The 23,065-nt window shown below is 34.1% G+C and overlaps 1 protein-coding gene and 1 long non-coding RNA gene across 2 annotated transcripts; both read right to left on the minus strand.

Annotated features, from left to right (window-relative positions):
- Positions 1 to 14,700: 14,700 nt before the first annotated feature.
- LOC117345336 lies at positions 14,701 to 17,739 on the minus strand. The gene is made up of 3 exons (XR_004536416.1): positions 17,649 to 17,739; positions 16,458 to 16,622; positions 14,701 to 16,154 (listed from the first exon to the last, which is right to left on the minus strand). It is a non-coding gene; the product is annotated as an uncharacterized LOC117345336 (long non-coding RNA).
- A 197-nt stretch (positions 17,740 to 17,936) lies between these two features.
- LOC117344776 lies at positions 17,937 to 19,966 on the minus strand. The gene is made up of 2 exons (XM_033907601.1): positions 19,649 to 19,966; positions 17,937 to 18,112 (listed from the first exon to the last, which is right to left on the minus strand). Exons 1-2 carry the CDS (start codon positions 19,944 to 19,946, stop codon positions 17,937 to 17,939), a joined length of 474 nt encoding a protein of 157 aa, XP_033763492.1. The 5' UTR covers positions 19,947 to 19,966.
- Between the last annotated feature and the right edge of the window lie 3,099 nt (positions 19,967 to 23,065).

A 23,065-nucleotide genomic window follows, 5' to 3' on the forward strand; every position in this document is an offset into this window, starting at 1 on the left:
TGTTATTACAGTATATTGTTATCATGTTTGATATGTGACATTGTTATCATGTTTGATATGTGACATTGTTATTACAGTATATTGTTATCATGTTTGATATGTGACATTGTTATTACAGTATATTGTTATTATGTTTGATATATGACATTGTTATCATGTTTGATATGTGACATTGTTATCATGTTTGATATGTGACATTGTTATCACAGTATATTGTTATCATGTTTGATATATGACATTGTTATCATGTTTGATATGTGACATTGTTATTACAGTATATTGTTATCATGTTTGATATGTGACATTGTTATCATGTTTGATATGTGACATTGTTATTACAGTATATTGTTATCATGTTTGATATGTGACATTGTTATTACATTATATTGTTATCATGTTTGATATGTGTCATTGTTATTACATTATATTGTTATCATGTTTGATATGTGACATTGTTATTACAGTATATTGTTATCATATTTGATATGTGACATTGTTATCACAGTATATTGTTATCATGTTTGATATGTGACATTGTTATCATGTTTGATATGTGACATTGTTATTACATTACATTGTTACATTGCTATCAAGTTTGATATATGACATTGTTATCACAGTATATTGTTATCATGTTTGATATGTGACATTGTTATCATGTTTGATATGTGACATTGTTATCATGTTTGATATGTGACATTGTTATTACATTACATTGTTACATCGCTATCAAGTTTGATATATGACATTGTTATCACAGTATATTGTTATCATGTTTGATATGTGACATTGTTATCATGTTTGATATGTGACATTGTTATTACATTACATTGTTACATTGTTATCACAGTATTTTGTTATCATGTTTGATATGTAACATTGTTATTACATTACATTGTTACATTGTTATCAAGTTTGATATGTGACATTGATATCCGGATATATTACTATCGAGTTTGAAATTTAACATTGATATCACAATAAATCGCTATCATAGTTATCGTTAACATTGTTTATAGGTTATATTACTATTATTTCTCATGTTCTACATTGTTATCTCGTTATACCCACATTTCTTCTTGAACATAATGATACTTTATTATCTCTTTACAATTGAACATTGTCATAATGATACATTGTTAACTCCTTTACATATGAACATTGTCATCATACTATTGCTATAACACTTATTCTTTAACATCATCACCATGCTTTAATAATTAATTTTTCTTTGTTTTCATGGTAAACACTCAAATGTGATCGGTCGAAAAATTCTTTTCATTCTTCTATGAAAGAAATTCCGAGAATGGCGCGAAAAATGTGACGTCACAATACGACAATTGACGTTGCGTATTGATTTTAGAAAAAAGAATCCCATTTAAAACCAGTAAAAATTTACTTAAAACATGTTTTAAATTAGAAAATCATTTTCAAAATTGTTTTTTTTTAGTTTCATCGTGGTATTAAACAAATTTTGTTTGCAAACTTCTCTAAGAATCCGCTACGCGGATTCATACAGTTTGCAAACAAAGTTTGTTTCATACCCCGATGAAATTAAAAAAAAAAAAATGGACATCAATGCTTAATAGTTTTAACATTTAATATTTAAATTGCCATCATGCTATATATTGCTATCATTTTTAATCTTTAAAAGTATCATCATGCTTCATTGCTATCACATGTAATCTTTAACATTGTCGTCATGTCGTATATTGCTATAACATTTTATCTAGTACATGTATATTCCAAAAATGTTTCCATATTTTCGCTTTCAAAGTCCAATCAAGTTTATTATGTAAATCCGTCTTATTCATTGCAATAAATGGTATTTCATTCACTTGGTCTTTTATTGAATTGTTCGGTTAAAACAAGGCACACAATACATGATTGGAGCAGTTTATTTGTATGTTTGCTGGGTTTATCGCCCAGTTAACAACAGGGGTGAATTTGAGTTTATGTTCCTTGTACTAGTATGTGAGTACCTCACTGAACAACATACGGGAGGCCCGTCATATGCAATTCAGAGCAATTTGGGTAAAGTATCTTGCACAAGCTCAAAACACTGACAGCAAACTGGTTATGCCGTTTAATCGATTAAGATTACTTCAAACTCGCTTCCATTCCAAGTCTGTTTTGTGTACATAAGGAAGTTTGCTAATCATTAGACTTATACAGTTTGAGCATCGAGTTTTCGTTGGGGATTTGATTTCGTTTTTTCGCAGTTTTTGAAAATGAACGAAAGCAAATTCCGACAAATATTTTCGCAAGAGAAGATTTTATCTGTTAATCTGTTGGGATTTTAGATAAGTTGCTACGTGTATGTCATCATCGTATATTGGACATGTGAATATACAATAATGCTGACAGTGTGTACACCTACCTGTTATATACGATGGGTACAGATAATTACTTTGACATGCCTTCGTGATCCAAGCTTGCTTGTTAAGCATACTGATAATTACCGTATATCATACATGTGAATTAACAATTTATAGTGGTAGTCAGTCATGCCAGTACCTACACCGGTCTGTTATGCATGAATGGTACAGCAAGTTATTTTGACACTCATCTGTCATACCGGAGTGCTTGTCATTAGCGGCTGTGATATTAACCAAACCCTAGGCTAGTTGCGAATTTCGTACAACGGGTATAAAATTTCATCGTTTATCACTATTGAGCGTGATGAATTTTATCGATCGAATGTTTACATCTCATCTGAAAGTGTTTCCCCTCCATTGCGAGTACGGGAAATACGGAAATTAGAAATGCGAAAATAAGAAAATGATGCTCAAAATGTGATTTTCATACTTAAAACGCCATGATGCGTAAGTCATATCAAACAATCTGTAATATTACAAGACATACGTATTTCTATCTTTTCTGAAATCCAGACCAAACCAAAGTAATTCTGTATCGGAGAATCGATATCATTCTTGTAAGGAATATAGATAATGTATGACGAATGGCTAGATATTTCTTTTGAAAGTATCACACTAACGACGATACACCTGTTTAACCCGTGTTTTGTTTTAAAATTTCAAAAGAAATATCTTGGCGGGTTAAACAGGTGTATCTGTATCTCCGTTAGTGTGATATTTCAGTAAAGTATACCACCTCTTTCGCGTGAATTATAAATGTTTCCTCTTAAAATAACAACGGTATCTTGTATACGATCTGCTAGATAAGGGACATAATACAAATTAGTTTGCTATACTTAAGAGAATATTACACATACTGTATTACAGTAGATGAAATTTTTATGCAATAAATAAAGACCGATTACCTTGTTTACCGTAACCATGGCTTCTTTGTCTACACTCGCATGAATAATTCAACCAAATTGACGGAGAGGATGATAATGCTTTCCACCTTTAATCAAGATTGGTCTAAACTCTAAACAATGATACATTTGTAGATTTACTTAAAAACGAAATGAAGAAATTAGCAAACTGCGGTATATTGGATACACGAACATATTCTGATGCGTTCCAAATGCGTTGAATTATGTCAGTAGTCTCCGTTGGTCCGTTCATAATCGATAATGCTGCATAGAACTGATATGGTCTTAGAGCAAATTTAAACAGGAAGACATATTTTATTAATACAATTGGCACCTTCACTGTGTGGTCAGAAGGGACAGCGGTAACACACTCCTTCCTAAGTTGCCGAAGTTCGATTCCTTTACAAGAACTCTAAATGTACTTGGTCACTTGACAGACCGTCTTGGTGTTCTCCGGTTTTCTCCCACATTAGGACCTTTTCTACGTGCTTCCATCTGTATAAACACATATGATCAATATTACTTGAAGCAATTTTTTTTCGCAACTTGAGTTAACGTTAACTTCAAGTGTAATTTTCGACGCCGAAAAAAGAAACTACCTGTACTACTATGTGTGTAAAAATATTCGTATTCGATCGAGAAGTCAACCGCTTTCCCTGGAATCTGTTTGAAGTTTCAAAGAAATGTCAAAAAAAAATCAAAAAAAAATCATGAGAATTGACCAAAACATTAGATCACAGCTAATAAAAGAGTTCACTTGATCACAGTGTATACTCGTGTACCTGTATTTGAGTTGGCGAGAAAGAACCACTTAAAGCAATATTGTTTTTTTAAGCATTTTCATTATTACGTACTTTATGGATCTATGCCGTATGAAACTGTCATCTCTTTCAAACATATACTATACACGCGTGTGCTCGTTAGATCCCATATAGTTAACATGTTTAAAGGGTAAGAAGCTGTAAGATGTAAACCGGTTCTCAAATTACAGCGGCAGTTGACGTCAAATAATGATAAATGATGATTGACATCTTCGGGGAAATATTTTTCATTTTTTCCGGAAAGATTATGATACTTTTTAATAATATGAAAAGTTTTAATGATTGTCTAATGGCTTTGTTGGCGTAATGAATGTGTTATATAAACGAAATAAAGATTACCAGGTGTACGGGATATTGATATTTGGATTGCAGCATGTTAAATATCGCTAACAGTCAAAGACAGCTAAAAATCATGTGTATTCTTTTCCTAATTTCTTTATCTCACAATTGACTATCAATGCATGATATGGATTTACATGCAACCAGCCAATCATATACCATATGTCCAAGAATCACATGTGAATTGCACAATATAATAGGTTTGAAAAGAAAAATAGCTACATTCTAAGTAAATTCATAAAAAAGCAAATCTTTGCAAAACCTGCATTCGCGTCGACCCTTCTCCACATCCTTAGTTCTAATCCCCGGTGTCCGTTTATAGTTTATGTAAATAAGGAAGAGAATAGTTTACCAAATGAACTTGAAGAACAACACATCAAATATAAAAAAAATATGGATTTATTGAATTAGTTAAATGATTTGTTATTCCTCCCCGCTTAAGGGTCGTTGCATACAAATCTTAACTGGTATCATATAAGCAAGAAAAGTGTCTGTAATGAAGCCGATCGATCGTCAGAATGTCAATTCATAACATTTTCCGAAGGTGTTGTGCCTATTACATTAGCTCTCCATCAGACCGAGAACGTGTGAAACTTACTCCAGATTGATTGAAGAGAAATTGGACGCTGATATAGCCACGTCACCCATGTACTTCTCTCGAGGTAAGATATTATAATAGGAAAACAAAATTCCTTTTATTCGCAATTATCAAATTAAGTCTTGATTTTCTCCTATATAACACAATTGTGCCTTAACACAATAATAACTCAACAATCATATAAATTGCAAGGCGGGACCAAGCCCGGACTATGGCGGGACCACGCCCGGACTGAGTTTATTAACACTATGATATACATGTATTTACAAAAACTGCCCTCACTCATACCCCAATGTACCACACCAATATGTCCAGGAAACGTACCACTCCCCTCTCATACCACAAAGCCTAACCTTGTAAAAAAAAATTATCCAAATTTCGAAAAATTTGTATGTGTTGACCGAATAACGTGGTCGCTCTGAATGACCATACCGTGCTACAGCACACGTGCAAATGCAGACTACAGCCGCGCCACCTGGTGGCACGCATTAGCCATAGGAGAAAATAATTTCATTCTGATTCGTCCCTCAAACGATTGAAATAATATTTATCTTTCCTTCTATTACCACCTAACGTAGATATTGGGATCACCTATACTTCTGTATTATTTCGTCGTCTTTTTTCAAAAAATTATAAGGATTTGGTACAAATTCCCAGCACACGGTTCATAAACATATTAGATCCAATTTCATTTCAAAAGCAATGTCACAATCATTTTAACGTTAATGATGAGTCCTCTGCTATCGTGCCATGGCTAGTGATGATGTAATATGTGAAAAAACAAATATATAACCCCAGGGTTGCGAAGGCCTAGTTATGAAGAGATTCAGACTGGGGAGGTTCAAAATACTAAAAACCTTTTGAAAACGGCCTGGTGTATTTGTTGTTGTTGTTGTTGTTGTTTGTTTATTTTGTTGTTGTTGTTTGTTTATTTTTTTGTTGTTGTCTGTTTATTTTGTTGTTGTGTGTTTTTTATTTTCGATGTTTTAGTCATAAGCAGCTGCGCGGATGTACCGCTTATTTACCCATCTGGTGTGTATCCAATTACTATAACAAAAACTAGGAGCCTTCTCGTAAACTGTGACATGGACACCGCTGATGGACCGTGGACTGTGAGTATTAATTGATATGAAGCATTTTTCACTTTTTACTAAAGGAGAATAATATTTTAACGATGATAATGATCAATGTATGAGATGAAGTAAACGAAGTAGGTCAGCTAATTTTATTTTGGACATGATCTATTATCCTTTTTTACAATTACTGTTTAATATTAGATCATCTTTCCCGGTATAGATTGACTACGTGCAAGACACTTTACCTCAACTATCTTCATATTCAATATTGGGATGTAATGTAATAACAATGATAATTATATATTCTTTATCATAACAGGTGATACATAGACGGACCAAGGGAGATGTTAATTTCTATCGTAAATGGGCTGCCTATAAGAAAGGATTTGGTGATCTTCACGGAGATTTCTGGATCGGTAAGAAACAATCCCCACAAGGCGATAATTATGATTTATGCTCTTATAATTTTTGATAATATATGATAAAATCCGCGCTCTTCCTAATTAAATAATTCAATTTATCTGATGTTTAGTGCGCTTAAAGATTGTCCTAATCAGTGCCATGTTACCACCGACATTCGCAAAGTATCTTCATAATTAAAACAATGCATTTTCATTTAACATGGCGTTCGTTAAAAAGCTGTTTTAGTATGTAATTATAGGTCTGAAAAAATACAGGGTAACAAGTCTATTTGCCGAGGCCGAGATCCATGGAATAAAAAGAAAGTGCTTATCTTTTATACATCATTTCTCAACCCTGGTATCATATCGACACAAGCTTGAAGGATACTTGCACATATCTAGCGGAGCCTGCCAATTTACGATGGGTTTTGTAACCAGCTCCGCCCACCTTTCACCTCATTGCCACGGTGGTGACATCCGAGTGCAGGCAAATTTCAGTTTTGTTTTTTAGGCGTTTGCGTTCTCTTAGAAACACACAGAACTAAACAAAACCACAAGTTTTACCGTTGTCGCGGTAAATATGGGGCTATTTGCGATTAAACTGGATACCCTGTGTATATAGTAAATGAACTAAATGTCAAGGTCACTTCGCAATAAATAATGTGATGTAATTTTAGATATATCAAAGTTTTATTTCAAGCGTTTTACTTTCGCCGTAGTTTCCTTATCGTCGCGTTTGGGGTATAATAATGTGTATATTAACCGGTACCAAAAAATATTGATGAAAGTGCGAACAAATAGGGTGGTATATACATTTTGTATATATTTCATGTAGGTGTTTATGCTTATGTTTATGTGGAAACTGAATTTATGCATTTATGCAAATATAACTACACGTATATTAAACGTACTCTATTACAGGCAACGACAACCTTCACCTCCTGACAGACACTTCGAGGAACCTACGTGTGGAATTACAGACGTGGGACGGGATATGGGGTTATGCTGAGTACACGAATTTCCAGGTGGCTGACGAATCTCTAAAATATAAGCTTCTGGTGAATGGTTTTTCTGGGAATATTTCGTGTAAGTTCATTTTTTATCTTTCTGAAGTATGAAAAAAGCATACAATGCGAACTCAAGATAAGGTAATGCTTATTCTAGTAATAACATGATTGCCAACATTTTAACTCTAATATTATGCAAACGTTTCACGCACGTTAAAAGAATAAAATGGTAAAAGTATGTCTTTTGCGAAAACGTTTATCTTATGTCAAGTTCAATAAATGCAATGTGAATTGAATATTTCCATACATTTTACAATGTATATTTTTCCTCTACCCCAATATTTGCGTTTGTTTAGCTGATGGCATGGGATACAGTGACGGTAAATCGTTCAGCACGATTGATAGAGACAATGATAATGCTCGTGCTATAAGCTGTGCTGTTGATGTCAAAAGTGGGTGGTGGCATGACTGTTGTGTGCGTGCTAACCTGAACGGTCTTTATCAGAAAAAAGTTGGCAGAAGAACAATGCGCTGGACGCACTTTCCATACTACCAGGAAAAATTAGTACCGCTGGAAAAGGCCAGGATGATGATACGATAACTACTTGGATCTCAGTTTGATTTGCCATCTCAGTTATTACTGTCACATACCCCTCACGGTGTGAGGCCTGTTGGATATCAAAGGTGACCATGCATATTCATTGCCATGTTATCCCTGATCTTTGTCTTCTGTCTGGGTGAAACTTAATGGCAACCGATCACATATCGCCTAAAACCAGGCCTTGATAGAACAGTGATCCTCTGGGTTTGAAAGTGATTTTTACATTCATGTCGTACTGTTTCGGAAACCTTGTTCACTTAAGATAGGAAATATCAGGTTTCATTTAAAAAGACATGCGTAAAGGGCATGCGTAAGTATATATATCTCGTAAGCTATAAAATAAGAAAAAAAAAAGTTTCGGTATTTCAAAGAGGTTTACTTCAAAACCAAATGACTAAAGATGCTGCATCGCCGAGAGCGTATACATTGTTCCCAGTACTGGTAATGATCGCATATAAGATCCAAATGTACATACAAAACAAAAAGAAACAGGCCACAACATAATTTTATTATGTGTTTAAAAAAAATAAAAATGATGTGTTATAACGTAATATATGAAACAGTCGGTATTTCAGTAAATGTGTTTTATTTTTCTTTGATCAAATATGAATTGTGTGTTGTAAATTTTCTGTACAACAGATTGTATGGCATTTCGATTTGATTCATTTTTCCTATCCATGTTCCGTTATTTTCTTGCTAGATTGATCACCTTTATTCAATGTTGTGAATTTTATGTCGCTGACTCATTTTACATGGAACACAACTGAACAAAATCTCCTGTAATATACATGTAATCATATACCATCTTCTTCGACAAGCTCGAGCTTAATTAATAAAATAAAGTTATTTTCTGAAAAATTAAATCACATCTGCAAAATGATGTTAATTTAACTAACTTGTAACAACAATTATAAAGCTTCCTACATGAGTTTTTGTTCAATGGTCTTACCCGAAAAATTACCTTTTCCAGAGGGAACTCTTCAAACAAACAAAATCAGCCGAATCTTTAATTGAGATCTTAATATTATAAATGATTTTGGGCCAATTGAAAGATAGTTTTCTGTATTTTTAATTTTATTTATTCATTACCTATTCATTGATTAATTAGCAATTTTTTGAAGTTATGTTTTCTATTAAGTATCCACTTGTATAATGCATCACTTCGTCATTTCTGGAAGATAGCGACATTTTCAGTTGGCCTATTTAAAGTCGGCTTCCCTGCATTTCATTTCAGCCTCCGACTGCATCCACAGTTAGATATCCTAAGAGCTTCAATTCAGATCAACCAGACATATTTAAATAATTTGATTTAATTTTTTACAAAATTGTTATAAAAATAAATTTAACATTATGTGCGGTATCACTGACAGTTTTTTTTTTTTTTTGTTCCTTGTTTTTACTTTTTGGTTTTACCAAGCCAAATAGTTTAGATAGTACTAGCAACACTTTAATATAATTGTATTCAAGATTTTCGAAATGATATGTATGACTGATATGTATATTCAGCGATATAACATATGTATTTGTAAGGGGAAGCAACTCTTATTTAAAGTTTTTGTGTTAATATAGGCCAACATGCAATTTCCTAAGCTCAGAAACAATGATAACATAAGCATCGGGCCTTAATGTGCGTCGAGAATTATTAATAGCATTGTATCGTAGTATATTTCTAAGTATTGTCCAATGGGATAAAATAGTTCTATGCCTTCATCTGTGGTGGAAACTCAATTTACCGTGTGTTCATAAAGTACCATTGTTAAGAACAATTCGTATTATGGGTAAGTCAGTAGTAAATATAGTATTATTTTTGTAATTAAATAATTGTGGTTTTTCCTTCTCATACATTTAAAGGAACATATACACAGTAGTGCTGCTACAGTTATTAAACCCTGTTTCATATAAAGCTTACCTGATTTTTACCTGTGTTTTCTAATCTAATTAAACCCTGTTTCATATAAAGCTTACCTGATTTTACCTGTGTTTTCTAATCTAATTAAACCCTGTTTCATATAAAGCCTACCTGATTTGTACCTGTGTTTTCTAACCTAACCTGTTTTTAAATGTGTTCTCACACATTTTCTTATCTCAGAAAACTAATCTAATTTCCTCATTTGTTAAAAAAATAACATCATGTTTAGTTTCCATGATCTAGAAATAAAAACATATTGCTTGAGTATATATAGCACAATCATATTAGGGCATCATATTAAGAGATTTTTTTTCAAAAATAACTTCTTTTCAGTATCAGTTATATTGTTACATGATTTCCGTAATGGTTTGGGTGCATTGGTATAACTGTTTGCTGATAATCAAGACTTTTCTGTAATACAAACATCAAAATGAATCCTCGGACGTTTTATATTTTCCTTACCTATGCTACGATTGTTTTAACGACACATCAAAAGTATCGGCAATGTCCTACTGGCTTGTTTAGTTATGCTGATGTGATCAATTTCATTGAGCCTGTTTCAAATGAATTGATTTTATGACGAATGACATTAACAATAAAACTTTCTTTGCTGCAAGTTGCAATATGAGATATAAGTTAAACTTTATCACATCATTCTGCTTTGTGATCTGAATTGTTAATTGCATTAAATTGTAAATAAAAATAAATATATATTCATCAAAATATTTGCGTGTGTTGTGATAACAAAAATCCGGGCGCTAGCAAACTAAGCATCAGCCAAAACCATTCGAAGTAATCGACGATCTTAAGTAGTTGGCAACGTACTGTTAACAGATAAAGTGTGTTAACCGACCTTCTGATGCCACCTCAAGCTTAACGTAGGATGTAAAATTGCGCCTAAATAAATATCAATTTGTAAAACCATTCGAAGCCACCTTAAAGTCAAAAAGGATGAATATGGCGTTGAGGGCGTTGACGATATATCAAACACCTCGGTGCCATCTTAACCGTTTCACTGTGTTTCCACGTGTGGTATAAACTGTTTGTTTATCAACATTTCTAATGGTTATTTCACGCCGTCGGAGTTGAATAAAAATAGCTTTACCGTGATATTTATAATTTTAACAAATTAATCGCTACACTTATTACAAAGTGTTCAACTCTAGCTTTCAATACGATTAATCATCAGATATCAAAAGTACAGGGGATAAGTACAGCTGATCATCTGTACACCATATCCACCATGGCCGTTAAGGCTTCTAAGCCCTTTGCGACTAACTGCGTAATTGTTTAGATAGCATCGAATGGTGTTGCAAGTAGCGAGATATCTCATGTTTAAATCACAACATCGCCCAGTTATTTAATGAAACATCCCTTTATCATTTAATACACCTTGCGCGTACATCACAAATCACAAAGCGGAAACATGTTAAAAATGTGTACAGTAATGATAATTAAACAATGTAGTGAATAGAACCTTTCTGTTCGAGTTCAATTCAATTGATCCTGTAAGTACATGCACCTTGTTGTCAGTACAAAGTAGCACCCAATTCATTAAGATTGTTATTAAACGATTGTAAATTAAATGGGGCCGCGGTGGCCGAATTGTTAAGGTGTATCGACACTTTATCACTAGCCTTCCACCACTGGGTTGCGAGTTCGAAACCTACGTGGGAAAGTTGCCAGGTACTGACCGTAGGCCGGTGGTTTTTCTCCGAGTACTCCGGCTTTCCTTCACCTCCAAAACCTGGCACGTCCTTAAATGATCCTGGATGTTAATAGGACGTTAAACCAAAATGAAATCAAACCAAATGTTATTTAACTCCCGTATCTTAACTGTAATTTGTTGTCCATAATGATATATCATACCTCGTCAAACACTTGGTCAATAAAGTTATTTGATTATAATGTCCGCGGGAACGATTAAAATTGTTTAACCTTTAAAACAGTATAAACTGTGTTATTAATGGAGTAACTACCTTTCCATAATATTAGAAGAACAAGGGAAGCTAATCGCACTGTATTATAGCCTGTTATAAATAAAGATTATGAAATATTAATATCAATCGATAGATAACTATACCAATCTGCTAGTCACAGTTATTTCCCTTTGTATATATACAATATCTCTCTATCATTTAACTAGTCTCAGTTACTTGCTCTATCAATTTACACATTATATTTATCAAGGAACCACTTACAATCACTTCCTCTACGAAGCAAACACCCTCTCTTTTATAGAACTAATCACAGTCATTTAGCTTTGGAAGCCATCATTTTCTCTTTCAATGAACCATTATTTTCCACTACAAACAATTAGCATAGGAATTCACGCACCCAACACAACAACGTCAATGTCTTGACATATTTGTATGATGTATTTCGATTACGATATCTGATATCATTTTTTAACAGAAAACCAACCTTGATTTTAACAATGTTTAATAAAACAGAAAATACAGTAAAATGCTATATCGAGCGCAAGGACACGTAGCTTTCGAAATATTGTTCATAATCTAAACAAATGAAGGACACAAAATTCCGGCCTACGAATACCGCAAATTTTCAAATCAATTTTCCTCTACATACTCTTTTTCTCCAAACGCGTGTTTTTGTATATTAACATCGTTATCAAAAAAAATATCAAAACTATACTTTGCATTAACTTGGCGACGAGAGTAGCTGATTACTGCTGTTCCACGATAGGTATAACAATGTTACAAAGCTACGTCATACCATTGTAACCGAATATTTGCAATCTGACGTCAGAGATTTTAATTTGGTTACTTTAAATAAGGATTAATCGTCACTTTGTTGCTTGTATAGACTGATGACGGGAAGTGAATCTCGCAAAAATGTTATATGAACTGCTTCGCAGTTCACTTCGTTTGCACGATACTAACTTGCCGCCATCAGTCCGTATCCTTTATTGCTCTGGATGCATGCGACAGACCTCCCTTATATTTTTGTGCAGTGAGGTAGTCACTACCTGCTACAAGGATTTCCCGCCTAAACATAACACTATCTGTTCACGTGGTGATAAACCAACAAACTGTAATATAATGACCTTCATCTTTCGTCAATTGACTTATTCTTCCTTTTAAACATATTTTTCTTAATGTCACAACAAAATGTCAATAGTAAAAAGCACATACTTGGCATTGACATTACACATTTTGACCCCGTGATACTGGCTTCTGTTTGTTTAGTTCTGACCAGCTGTGCTTCATAATAGCACAACAAAATGTTTATGAAATGACCAAAAAAATTGACTATGACCTTTGACAAAGTAACGTTGACCTTTTGGTCAGTTGACTCTTGACCATCATTTCATCAAAGTGTCATACCAAAATGTTATTCAGTGCAAAGTTACAGAAAGCAATATTTTCCTTTGACAAAGTGACCTTGACTTTCAGTCAGTTAATTCCTTATTAAAATCCGAAACAGCATTGCTTCATAATAACAAAACAAAATGCGTATTAATGAAATGATACAAAATAACGACCTTGACCTTAAGTCAGTAAAATCTTGACCGTGTTTCAAAATGCTAATTCAAAATTTTCATAAGTGAAAAGCTTCAAAAAGTGATATTGTCCTTTGACCCAATAACCTTAAACCAATGACCCAATTGTAGGCAAATAAGTTAAATAGTGAGGAACAACAGACATTGCAATACCTAATATTTTGCATACTATCCTCGATGAAATAAATCGTCAAGTAAGTGTCCCCGATATGTATACGTACTCCATTTTCAAGAATAAGTTATTTAACCATTGTTAAGTGGCTGGTGATTTGCTTGTCGAAGGTCGTCACCTGAACAAAAGTTCAAAAGTGTTGGAAACAGAAGAAAGTAGGAAACGCTGATTTCAAACCAGTCATAAAAAAAACATTTCATTTGTTGTTTCGTTTGTTTATTTGTTTTTTTTTTCTTTACAAAGCAAATCATGAAGAAACTATCAGGATGAGTGACGATACATTAATTACTTACATAAGTCTGCAATTATCAGCCGAATGTGAAGGTGACATACGGTAGTTACCGACAAGTTTTAGATTGATCTCTCCATGAACTGATTGCTCGAATCGTATACATAAGAACTTTGCCCTGTTGGAATTAACGTTTGTATTGCTTGTCCTTTTCCCCGGTTAAGTAACATTATACCTATCGTTCTTCTGTACTGTAGATAGTATTATGAACATAAACATAAACATTGTACACTATTTTCAACAGTCGACGGCTACTTATCCGATACAGTCATGCCAAAAAGGGTAAGAGAACGCAAAGGAACCGACGACTTACAAACGGATTCTAAATTACAAAGATAGATGTAAGTGATAAGGAAACCACATAGAAGATATATCGGAATGATGACAGCTTTAAATAAATTATTGTGTTCACCGAATGCCCAGCCCCCTGAGTCAAGGATGGTCTAAGCTATGGTAGTCTAAACTTTGAACTTTTCTGTACTTTTGTAAAATAATCCCTCTTGTAAACCACGCCCCAGTCTAGTAAGACTGGTTGAAGGTTTTTTTTAATGAATTTTTCCCTGAGCGCCAAACTGCAACCTGCGTATGGGATAAGATGGCGTCCATTGGTTATTAAACACTTTTTTCTCCCTTGGTCCCATGCTACATGTACCCACTGCGTAAAAATAGGATAGCTACGAAAATGTGAGACATCGCGAAAACACTCTACAATGCTACAACGTGTATAACATTTAAGATAGTTTTACTTTCTGACTCTTTGAGCGTCATTTTACATTCCGAGTAAGATGACGTAAAAATGTTATGAAACACCCTTGATTTGTGAGCCACATATTACAAACTGTCTACCATGTAAGGTATCTTTTAAAATAATTTTAGCAAATATCTATCACAATATATACAAGAACACTTTTGTTGAATAGATATTTATTCATTTCATAAAATGCAAGGCATACAACAACTAAAATCTCAAAGCAAAAGAATAACATAAAGTTACACTGATCATTCCTGTATTTTCATTACATATGGTGCATGTACATCGTCGATAAAGAGCAAGTATGATTGAGTGAAAATTGGAACTTAAATATCTGTTTTTGATAAAATACTAAATGTTTCCTACAACACGTTATTACAACACATCAAACTGAATTTCTGTTTAACCATGTTTGAGATTAAGCGAAAAAGTGATGAATAAAACCCCAAGAAATTACATTGTGTCCCGCTTATATATTTTGTTTGTAATCTTTGATATGATAAGCAGTCCTAAAAACATTGTTACTGTTATTTGGTTTTTTTTTTTTTTTTTTTTCATTTTCAGTTACATTTATATATCTCTATACAATGCATGCCATTGTATGTATTTTTTCAGAGAACAGTTCATACTCTGTTGGCGATGTAGTATCTTTACCATTTACATTTGAAGTAATCCTCTCAATAAATATTTACGCATGTCCTGTTCAAATAGATCTTGTTCTTATAAACTTTATGTCATACGTGTCTGGAATGAGGCGAAATGTTATCGGTTCGAATCAAATTTGTTCCAGACTGAAAACAATGGTACCGAATGCATAGAAGTACATGATCACTTTTTCACTTTCATCTTCAATAGATTTCCTAATGGTTAAAACGACGGGTTAGAGATGGAAACATTTACACAAATCACGAAAAATCCATTGATACCTTTTCAAGAATTCTATAGAATCTACATCCTTGATATCCCATGGACTATGTTCACCTCTCCATTCTTCAACCATGTAACTTGTTAATGCAAAACCGAAGAAACATGTGCACTTATTCCACAAAGTCCTATTCTTACTGGAGTCAGACGCAGTGATGACTTGGGTGGGCATATAAAACTGGCGTCTATCGAATCATCATCTTGGCCTTTTCCAGTGGATATCGCTCTGTGGCAGGGTCTGGAAAGTACGCCCAACGCATTGCGAATACTCCTCCATACTTATGATACGATTTGTATGTATTCATGTCGGCAAGTGTATGATAAACGCCATTCAGGTTCGACCATACGCACGCTCTATGCCACCACCCACTTTTTGTAGAGGCAGCACAACTATCATATTTATGGTCATGGTCTCTATCAATCGTGCTGAACGGGCAGCCGTTACTGTTTCCCATGGCATTGACTAAACAAAATCAGAAGTTTGATAAACAAAAAATATCTGTCAAGTGTTAATAATGTATGGACTACTATATTACTTAACTTTTTTTTTCTCCATAGATATAGACGTGACATTTTAGGCAAAGGCATTCACAAAAAAATTAGTTAAATAGCTAAATGACGATTTAACTTTTTCCGCGAAACTATATTAGATTCATCTTTATTCATAGTTTTAATTTTGACAACAGAACTAATATAGAATACGTGTAGTCCTGTGTTTAATGTACATGAAAACTATGAGCTAAAAACATATAAATTATGAACTTACATGACACGTTCCCGGAAAAACCATTCACCAGAAGTTTATAATTTTGAGTTTCGTCAGCCACCTGGAAATTCGTATACTCAGCATACCCCCATGTCCCGTCCCAGGCCTTTAATTCAACACGTAGCTTCCTCGAAGTGTTTGTCAGGAGGTGAATGTTGTCGTTGCCTGTAATAGAATAGGTTTCGTATAGATGTACAATAGTAATATAATATTATTATATATGCAAAAACCGACTACTGTAAGTGAATATTACAACACGTATATCTGGTTGAATTGTTCACCCTTTTTTGCGCTTGCATCAAAATAATTGCTTCGCACCAATCATTTTACGCCTTACTAAACCTTGTGTACCTTTGAAAGAAATATCATCTGTTGTCACATAATTTAGCTTTTACGTGGAAAGCAACCCCGATATTGCCATTAGCTTGTCAAAAATAACGAAAACCACCATTTAAATGCTTAGGATGATGTCTTACGTTATCATAGTCGACATAAAAATATACATTAAGCTTATTTACTGTATACACAATGCTTCCAGCTAAATCGATAATACCACATATTTGCCGCTATATCGAGTACACTTGTAGTTGTGTATTAGTCGTATACATGTATGTTAGGCAACAAAAATATCAATAAGAACTAAAATTCATCTGCAAACGGGTGCTTCCTTCGAGTCAACCAGGTGAAATGTGGGCGTGGCTTGGTACACAACTCAGAATTGATTGGCAAGCTACGCAAGAAGTCTGCGGTTATCTCCCCTGCCTGTATCGGTATCATATCACGGTAAAAATATTGCTTTAAGGACTATAGAACTTTTTGTTTTATTTCCCCGGACTTTTTGTTTTGCCTCGAGAAATAGAAACAGCCCCGGAAAACAATTAACTGGCTCTGCATATCCCTCAGGCCTAAAACTCAAATGTATGTTATCACGACTTTTAAACTAGCGTGGTGTTAAATGGAAATGCATTGTATTATTTATAAAGATACATATATGACATCGGTGGTACATACACTATGACGCTGACTAGTTCGGTTTCTAAGCGCGCCATCTATCAAATAGCTTTATATCTTTTGTTAGAAATTGTGAAGAGGGTGTTTTCAAGAAAAAGACAGATATATCAAATATATAGCCACGATCTTCAGAAAAAAAACATGAATCATAATCCTAACCTTGAAATAGCTGTTTCTTACCGATCCAGAAATCTCCATGAATATCACCAAATCCTTTCTTGTAGTCAGCCCATTTACGATAGAAATCAACATCTCCCTTTGTCCGTCTATGTATCACCTGTTACGATAACGAATATATAATTATCAATGTTATCACATACAAAGCCTATGTATAATGGAGATGCATTGTAGGAAGTCAGCTTAAACCGAGGGGAAAATAATCAAATATGTAATAAATTGTGTAATTGTAAAATAGATAATAGGCTTATTTACTTCATCACATATACTGATCATTTAATCATTTCGGATTCAGAGTATGTTGGTAAAAGTGAAACATATTTCATATGGATTCATACTCACAGTCCACGGCCCATCGGCGGTGTCCATATCACAGTAGACGTCCAGTTTGATCTGTTCTGTTGTGGTTATTTTGTAAACACCAGAATGATACATATGCGGAACGTCTGCACAGCTTCTCAGGACAACTAACAATTGAAATTAAAATAAAACAAGTCAAACAAGTCAAACCTGATGATTATATTAAGGTTAAGTACATCGCCCTAGATTTTAATTTCCATAGATTTATCAGTAATCGTTCCCGATGAGTCTAGCTGTTGTACATATTATTAATTTTGCTTGAATATTCTATCAATCTTATTTAAAGAGGCTTGCCCGCAGAGAGATCAGAAAAATTGGCTAATAGAAAAAGATTTTTTACACATGACAGATTGTTGGAATTGTTGAGTTTTTCATTTTATTTTCCTTACAAAACGCTGAAAAGTGATATTAAAACCTCATTTTTAAATATTATTTATTTAATCGCAACCCGCAATAAGTCTTATTTGATTGACACATCAAAGAAACAAGCACGTGCACAGTGCCACACAGTGATAACTTCAAAGGCAGCGGCGATTTACAGGGGAAGATTTGCCGTTATATTCCATACATTTCCCTCTCAGGTTGAGTTTTAAAACGTCTTTTAAATACATATTATGTAATTGTTTTCAAGAAATAAAGTCGGAAAGCCTCTAATTTTGTCACATAGAAACGTGTACTGAAGTTTATTTAGTGATCGGAGATGTGCCGTTTACCGGTCCGTCTGCGGGTAAGCCTCTTTAAGTTGTAGATTCAATGGGATTGACCACTGGATCCTTTTACCGAATTTCCTATAAGAGTCTTGGTTTGGTTTGTTTTTGTTTAAAGTCCTATTAACAGCCAGGGTCATTTAAGGACGTGCCAGTTTTGGAGATGGAGGAAAGCCGGAGTACCCGGAGATCACCGGCCTACGGTCAGTACCTGGCAACTGTCCCACGTAGGTTTCGAACTCGCAACCCGGAGGTGGAGGGCTAGTGATAAAGTGCTGGGACACCTTAACCACTCGGCCACCGCGGCCCCTAAAAGTCTAGGCGGGATATTCTTTATCAAATTAAATAAATCTATGCCATGGAAACATCAATAATGGATAAGAAGCAATCGAATATCGACATGCATGTATCACAGGATGATAATTGTTTAACATCTGCAAGAGTGAGTGTTTAATGGCAGTACACTCGAGATTGATTGTATGATTAATTATGTTTAACAGCCCGTCGAGAGCTATGATCATTTTCTGCTCTGTCTTTATTACTACATACACAATAAGATATATATATATATATATATATACAGTTTATATAAAAATGTAGTTTTATATATATGCATGATTATTGCATTTTCGCCAATGAAATATAGAATTCTATCTAACTGTCCAAATAGAAATTTTGTAGTGAAAAGATGTTTTTCACCAATCAGAGCAAATCCTTATAATTCACCAACTTGAAACAGCCCGATTTTGCTGTGCTGTAGTTTTAAAATATTCAGACAAGTTTTTGACAAAATATTTTAGATTTTCAAGCCCAGATTATCCGATAACCTGTGCTTTACGTCTGTGCAACTGCTTATGACTTAAACATCGAGATTGAAAATTACTAACTTAAAATTAATTATACTGATTAGCAATCACTATCCAAGAAAATTCCTACCTCTAGAGAAGTACATGGTTGACATGGCTATATCAGCGTCCGATGTCTCCTCAATCAATCGGGAGTAAGTTTCACACGTTTGTTCACCCACCGTGTAGGAGAATGAGAGGCATTCTTCGGATTTACAATACTTTGCACATATTCCATGGTTCGGGATACCAGTATTTGAACTGAGTTGATACAAACTGTAATTTGCTGCTGGCGCAACACGAAGTACTCGTTTGCTGATCAAAGGAGGTCCGGGTCTAGTTAAGGCCCCGACGGTTGCAAAGAAAAACACTAAAAAAATTTGCTTCATTTCTGTTTTCAACGTATTTTCCAGGTGTATATAAAAGTGTCCATTATCTACTGTCTATCAGCAGTCTTATTGATACAGTAGTTGTAATTTACTATTGGCTTTGACTACATTATATAACACACCGTTCGTTACTGCTACTTCCCGTTAATTAAACTGTCATATCCTATATCCAATCAGTGGGATGCACCGACAGATCACTGCCTGTTGTTGGATTGTTGTGAATCAATCATTTTGGTCTGAGCTAATATTAATGAAACGCTTAGAAAATGTGTGCAGGATCAGCATTATTTCGAGGACGATAATATATTCGTGTTCTTCGATTGGCTGGTGGAATATTAACGTATGCATGTCATGCGATGATTGCCATGGAAGTTATGGAGGTGTCAATATGACTTTGGTTGGATACAATTGATTGCGTTATTAAGCATACCATACTCCATTTATTAATCCTGTTTAACTAGAGCTTTTGTTCTTCATTCCCATTCCCCATTGAAGATAACTTAAGAGTATAGCTAGTATGATTACTCAATTTCTCAATTATAAGCGAAGAAATGACATGCGTTGCACATTTAGTTCATATACATGTACATGCATGCATGTACACGGGTATACATTTTAAATACCCGGATTTATTTCCGACATTCTCGAAACAAAAAGATCTGATTTCAATGCATGTTGTGTACCATGGCTGTTTGATATATACGCACTGGCTATTTTGGGCCATGATATATATATATGTATCATAAAAAGACAAAGGTCATTCAACAGTTTGTTTGTTGTCTGTTGAGAGTCTTGCTTTTTCAGTGAACATCACAGTGGTTATAAAAATATTTCAAGCATATACAGAACAGGAAACTTAAACGATTTTCATTTCATTTTGTAGAACTAATTGTTCCTCATGTCCTGCTACAGCCCGATATTATAGCAATTCATTAGAAATGAAAACCTCAAGATTTAAAACAGATTTCTGCATGAAATATTCAATAATTAAAGCCTTTCTTTCAAATAACTATTCAAATCATTTGCTTTGCCTTATAATATCAGCACTTTTTCAACATTTTGATAAAATATGCTTATAATTATAACGTCTGTGAATTGTCCTTTATTGAGACCGATCATTCGGAAAGCGCCCAGTAGTTGCAAGCCTCAGACCGCAACTGATTTTCCTCTACTTACCAAACTAAAATATTCAAAATATTTAAAAATTTTGCCAAAAATTTTCTGCTTTTCATTTCATGTTATAGAACTATTTAAACTATTTAGTCATTGGGAAAATTCCATTTCCCTCATTTGTCTCTTCCTTGTTACATTTTCAACTGTGATATAGTTTTGTTTTGTTTTTTAATATATATAGAAGTAGTAAGAAGTGTGAGCAATTATTCTACAGATGATTACATGTGTGAGAGAAAAGAAACTGAGAATCTTGCAGCTGTCGGTATTGTCGCAGTTGTGTCCGTGGGCAAGACACTTTGCCCTTATTTCTCTGGATTACATGCGATGGTCCGTCCGTATGTTGTTAAGTTAAGTTGATACCAACTACTAGAAAATGACCCCAAATGAAATGTTAACGGGGTTATTGACTAACCAAATAAAACAAAACAATCATATCAGACTAATGCATGCCATCTATCTCTCAGAAACCGCCCAAAAAGTATACAGTTGATCCCAAGGTCGCCGGCCGCAGGACACAGTTCTTTGAGTTGGTCCTAACGCCGAGGGAGAGAGATTTGACTGTTGACTGATAAGGCATGAAACAACTGTTTTGTTACCTGAATAATCCACCGGATTTCGCATATTGGAAATTATATATAAGGCTTGGGAACGCGTAAACCTCTTTAGTAAACTTTTAATTTAGGCTTTTGGTGCATTTTCGAGCTCCGAAATTTACGTTTCCATGGCCTTGCAGTACGCTGTAAGAATTCATCATGAGCCTTTAATGACATTTCATGTCGTAGCCGAACTGCTGTTTTCTATTAGATACAACAAACCCCGATTGAAGATGTCTTCGAACCTTTCTTACTTCGAATCGAGGCGTTGCTAGCGATACTGTTTATAGATCACGATCAGAAAGACCCTTTATCGAAATAATTTTGGTGTTTGAGCATTTGTGGATATTCCCCGCCAGTCAACAGTCACAAATATTTCATTTACATTTACATAGAGAATCAAGCAACAATGTACACTGCTAACTTATAAGAGGTTGAAAAAATATTTTAAAGTGAAAACATATTCTATTATGCTTAATTAAGGCTTATTTACAAATGTACATGAATTGTTGATCAAAAACACCATAAAAAATCTTGCTAAACACCTTATTTGTCATCTGGGATGAATAAAGGTTATATCTGATCATTGATTATAATTACAATGTAGCGATTTGTTGTTTCAAGATTTTATAACAAACCTATAATAATTGAATGGGTATCATCACGAAATCCTGGTTAATGTTGCCTGGTATATTATCTCGTGTCCCGAGAAACCAATAAAGGAATTGATATTCCTTATATTTTTGGTGAAGTCACTATTGCTAATAGATTTTCATGCTAACATTTGTGTATGTTCATTATATTGAGTGAAAGGCTGTGGCGATGATGTAGATTGTTTATTACAGTAGCTACTTCAGCTTTTTTTTCAATAAAATGAAATCAGCCGACAGATTGTTATGATCATTGCTATAGACATTCGTTACCTGGATGGGACGTCATGACGTCATATGCATGAGAAGTTTCTCTGTTGCTAAGCTGAACTTAGAATTACATAGACACCAATCGATGTCTCATAGTTAATCAAGGTGTCACGTGACTCCGGGGATTCTTTTCACTCACGACACAAGTCTTGAATACATTTCATCATACATTTATTTATTCATTCCTCTCGACAACCTATAACAATAATACAAATAATAAGACAATGACAAACTCTAAATACAGAAATACATACGACGACTAACACTAGGTATATCGCGATACATGTACAAAATCACGCGGACAAAGTATTAACAACTTACAGCACGACAACGAAACGTATCAACCTTACATTTACACCAATTGAATTAAGATATTAATTTTCTAGAAACAAAGTAGAAATGTGGAAATTATTACAAGCTCATATTCGATTCA

Source organism: Pecten maximus, chromosome 16, assembly GCF_902652985.1.
Source record: "Pecten maximus chromosome 16, xPecMax1.1, whole genome shotgun sequence".
NCBI lineage: Eukaryota > Metazoa > Mollusca > Bivalvia > Pectinida > Pectinidae > Pecten > Pecten maximus.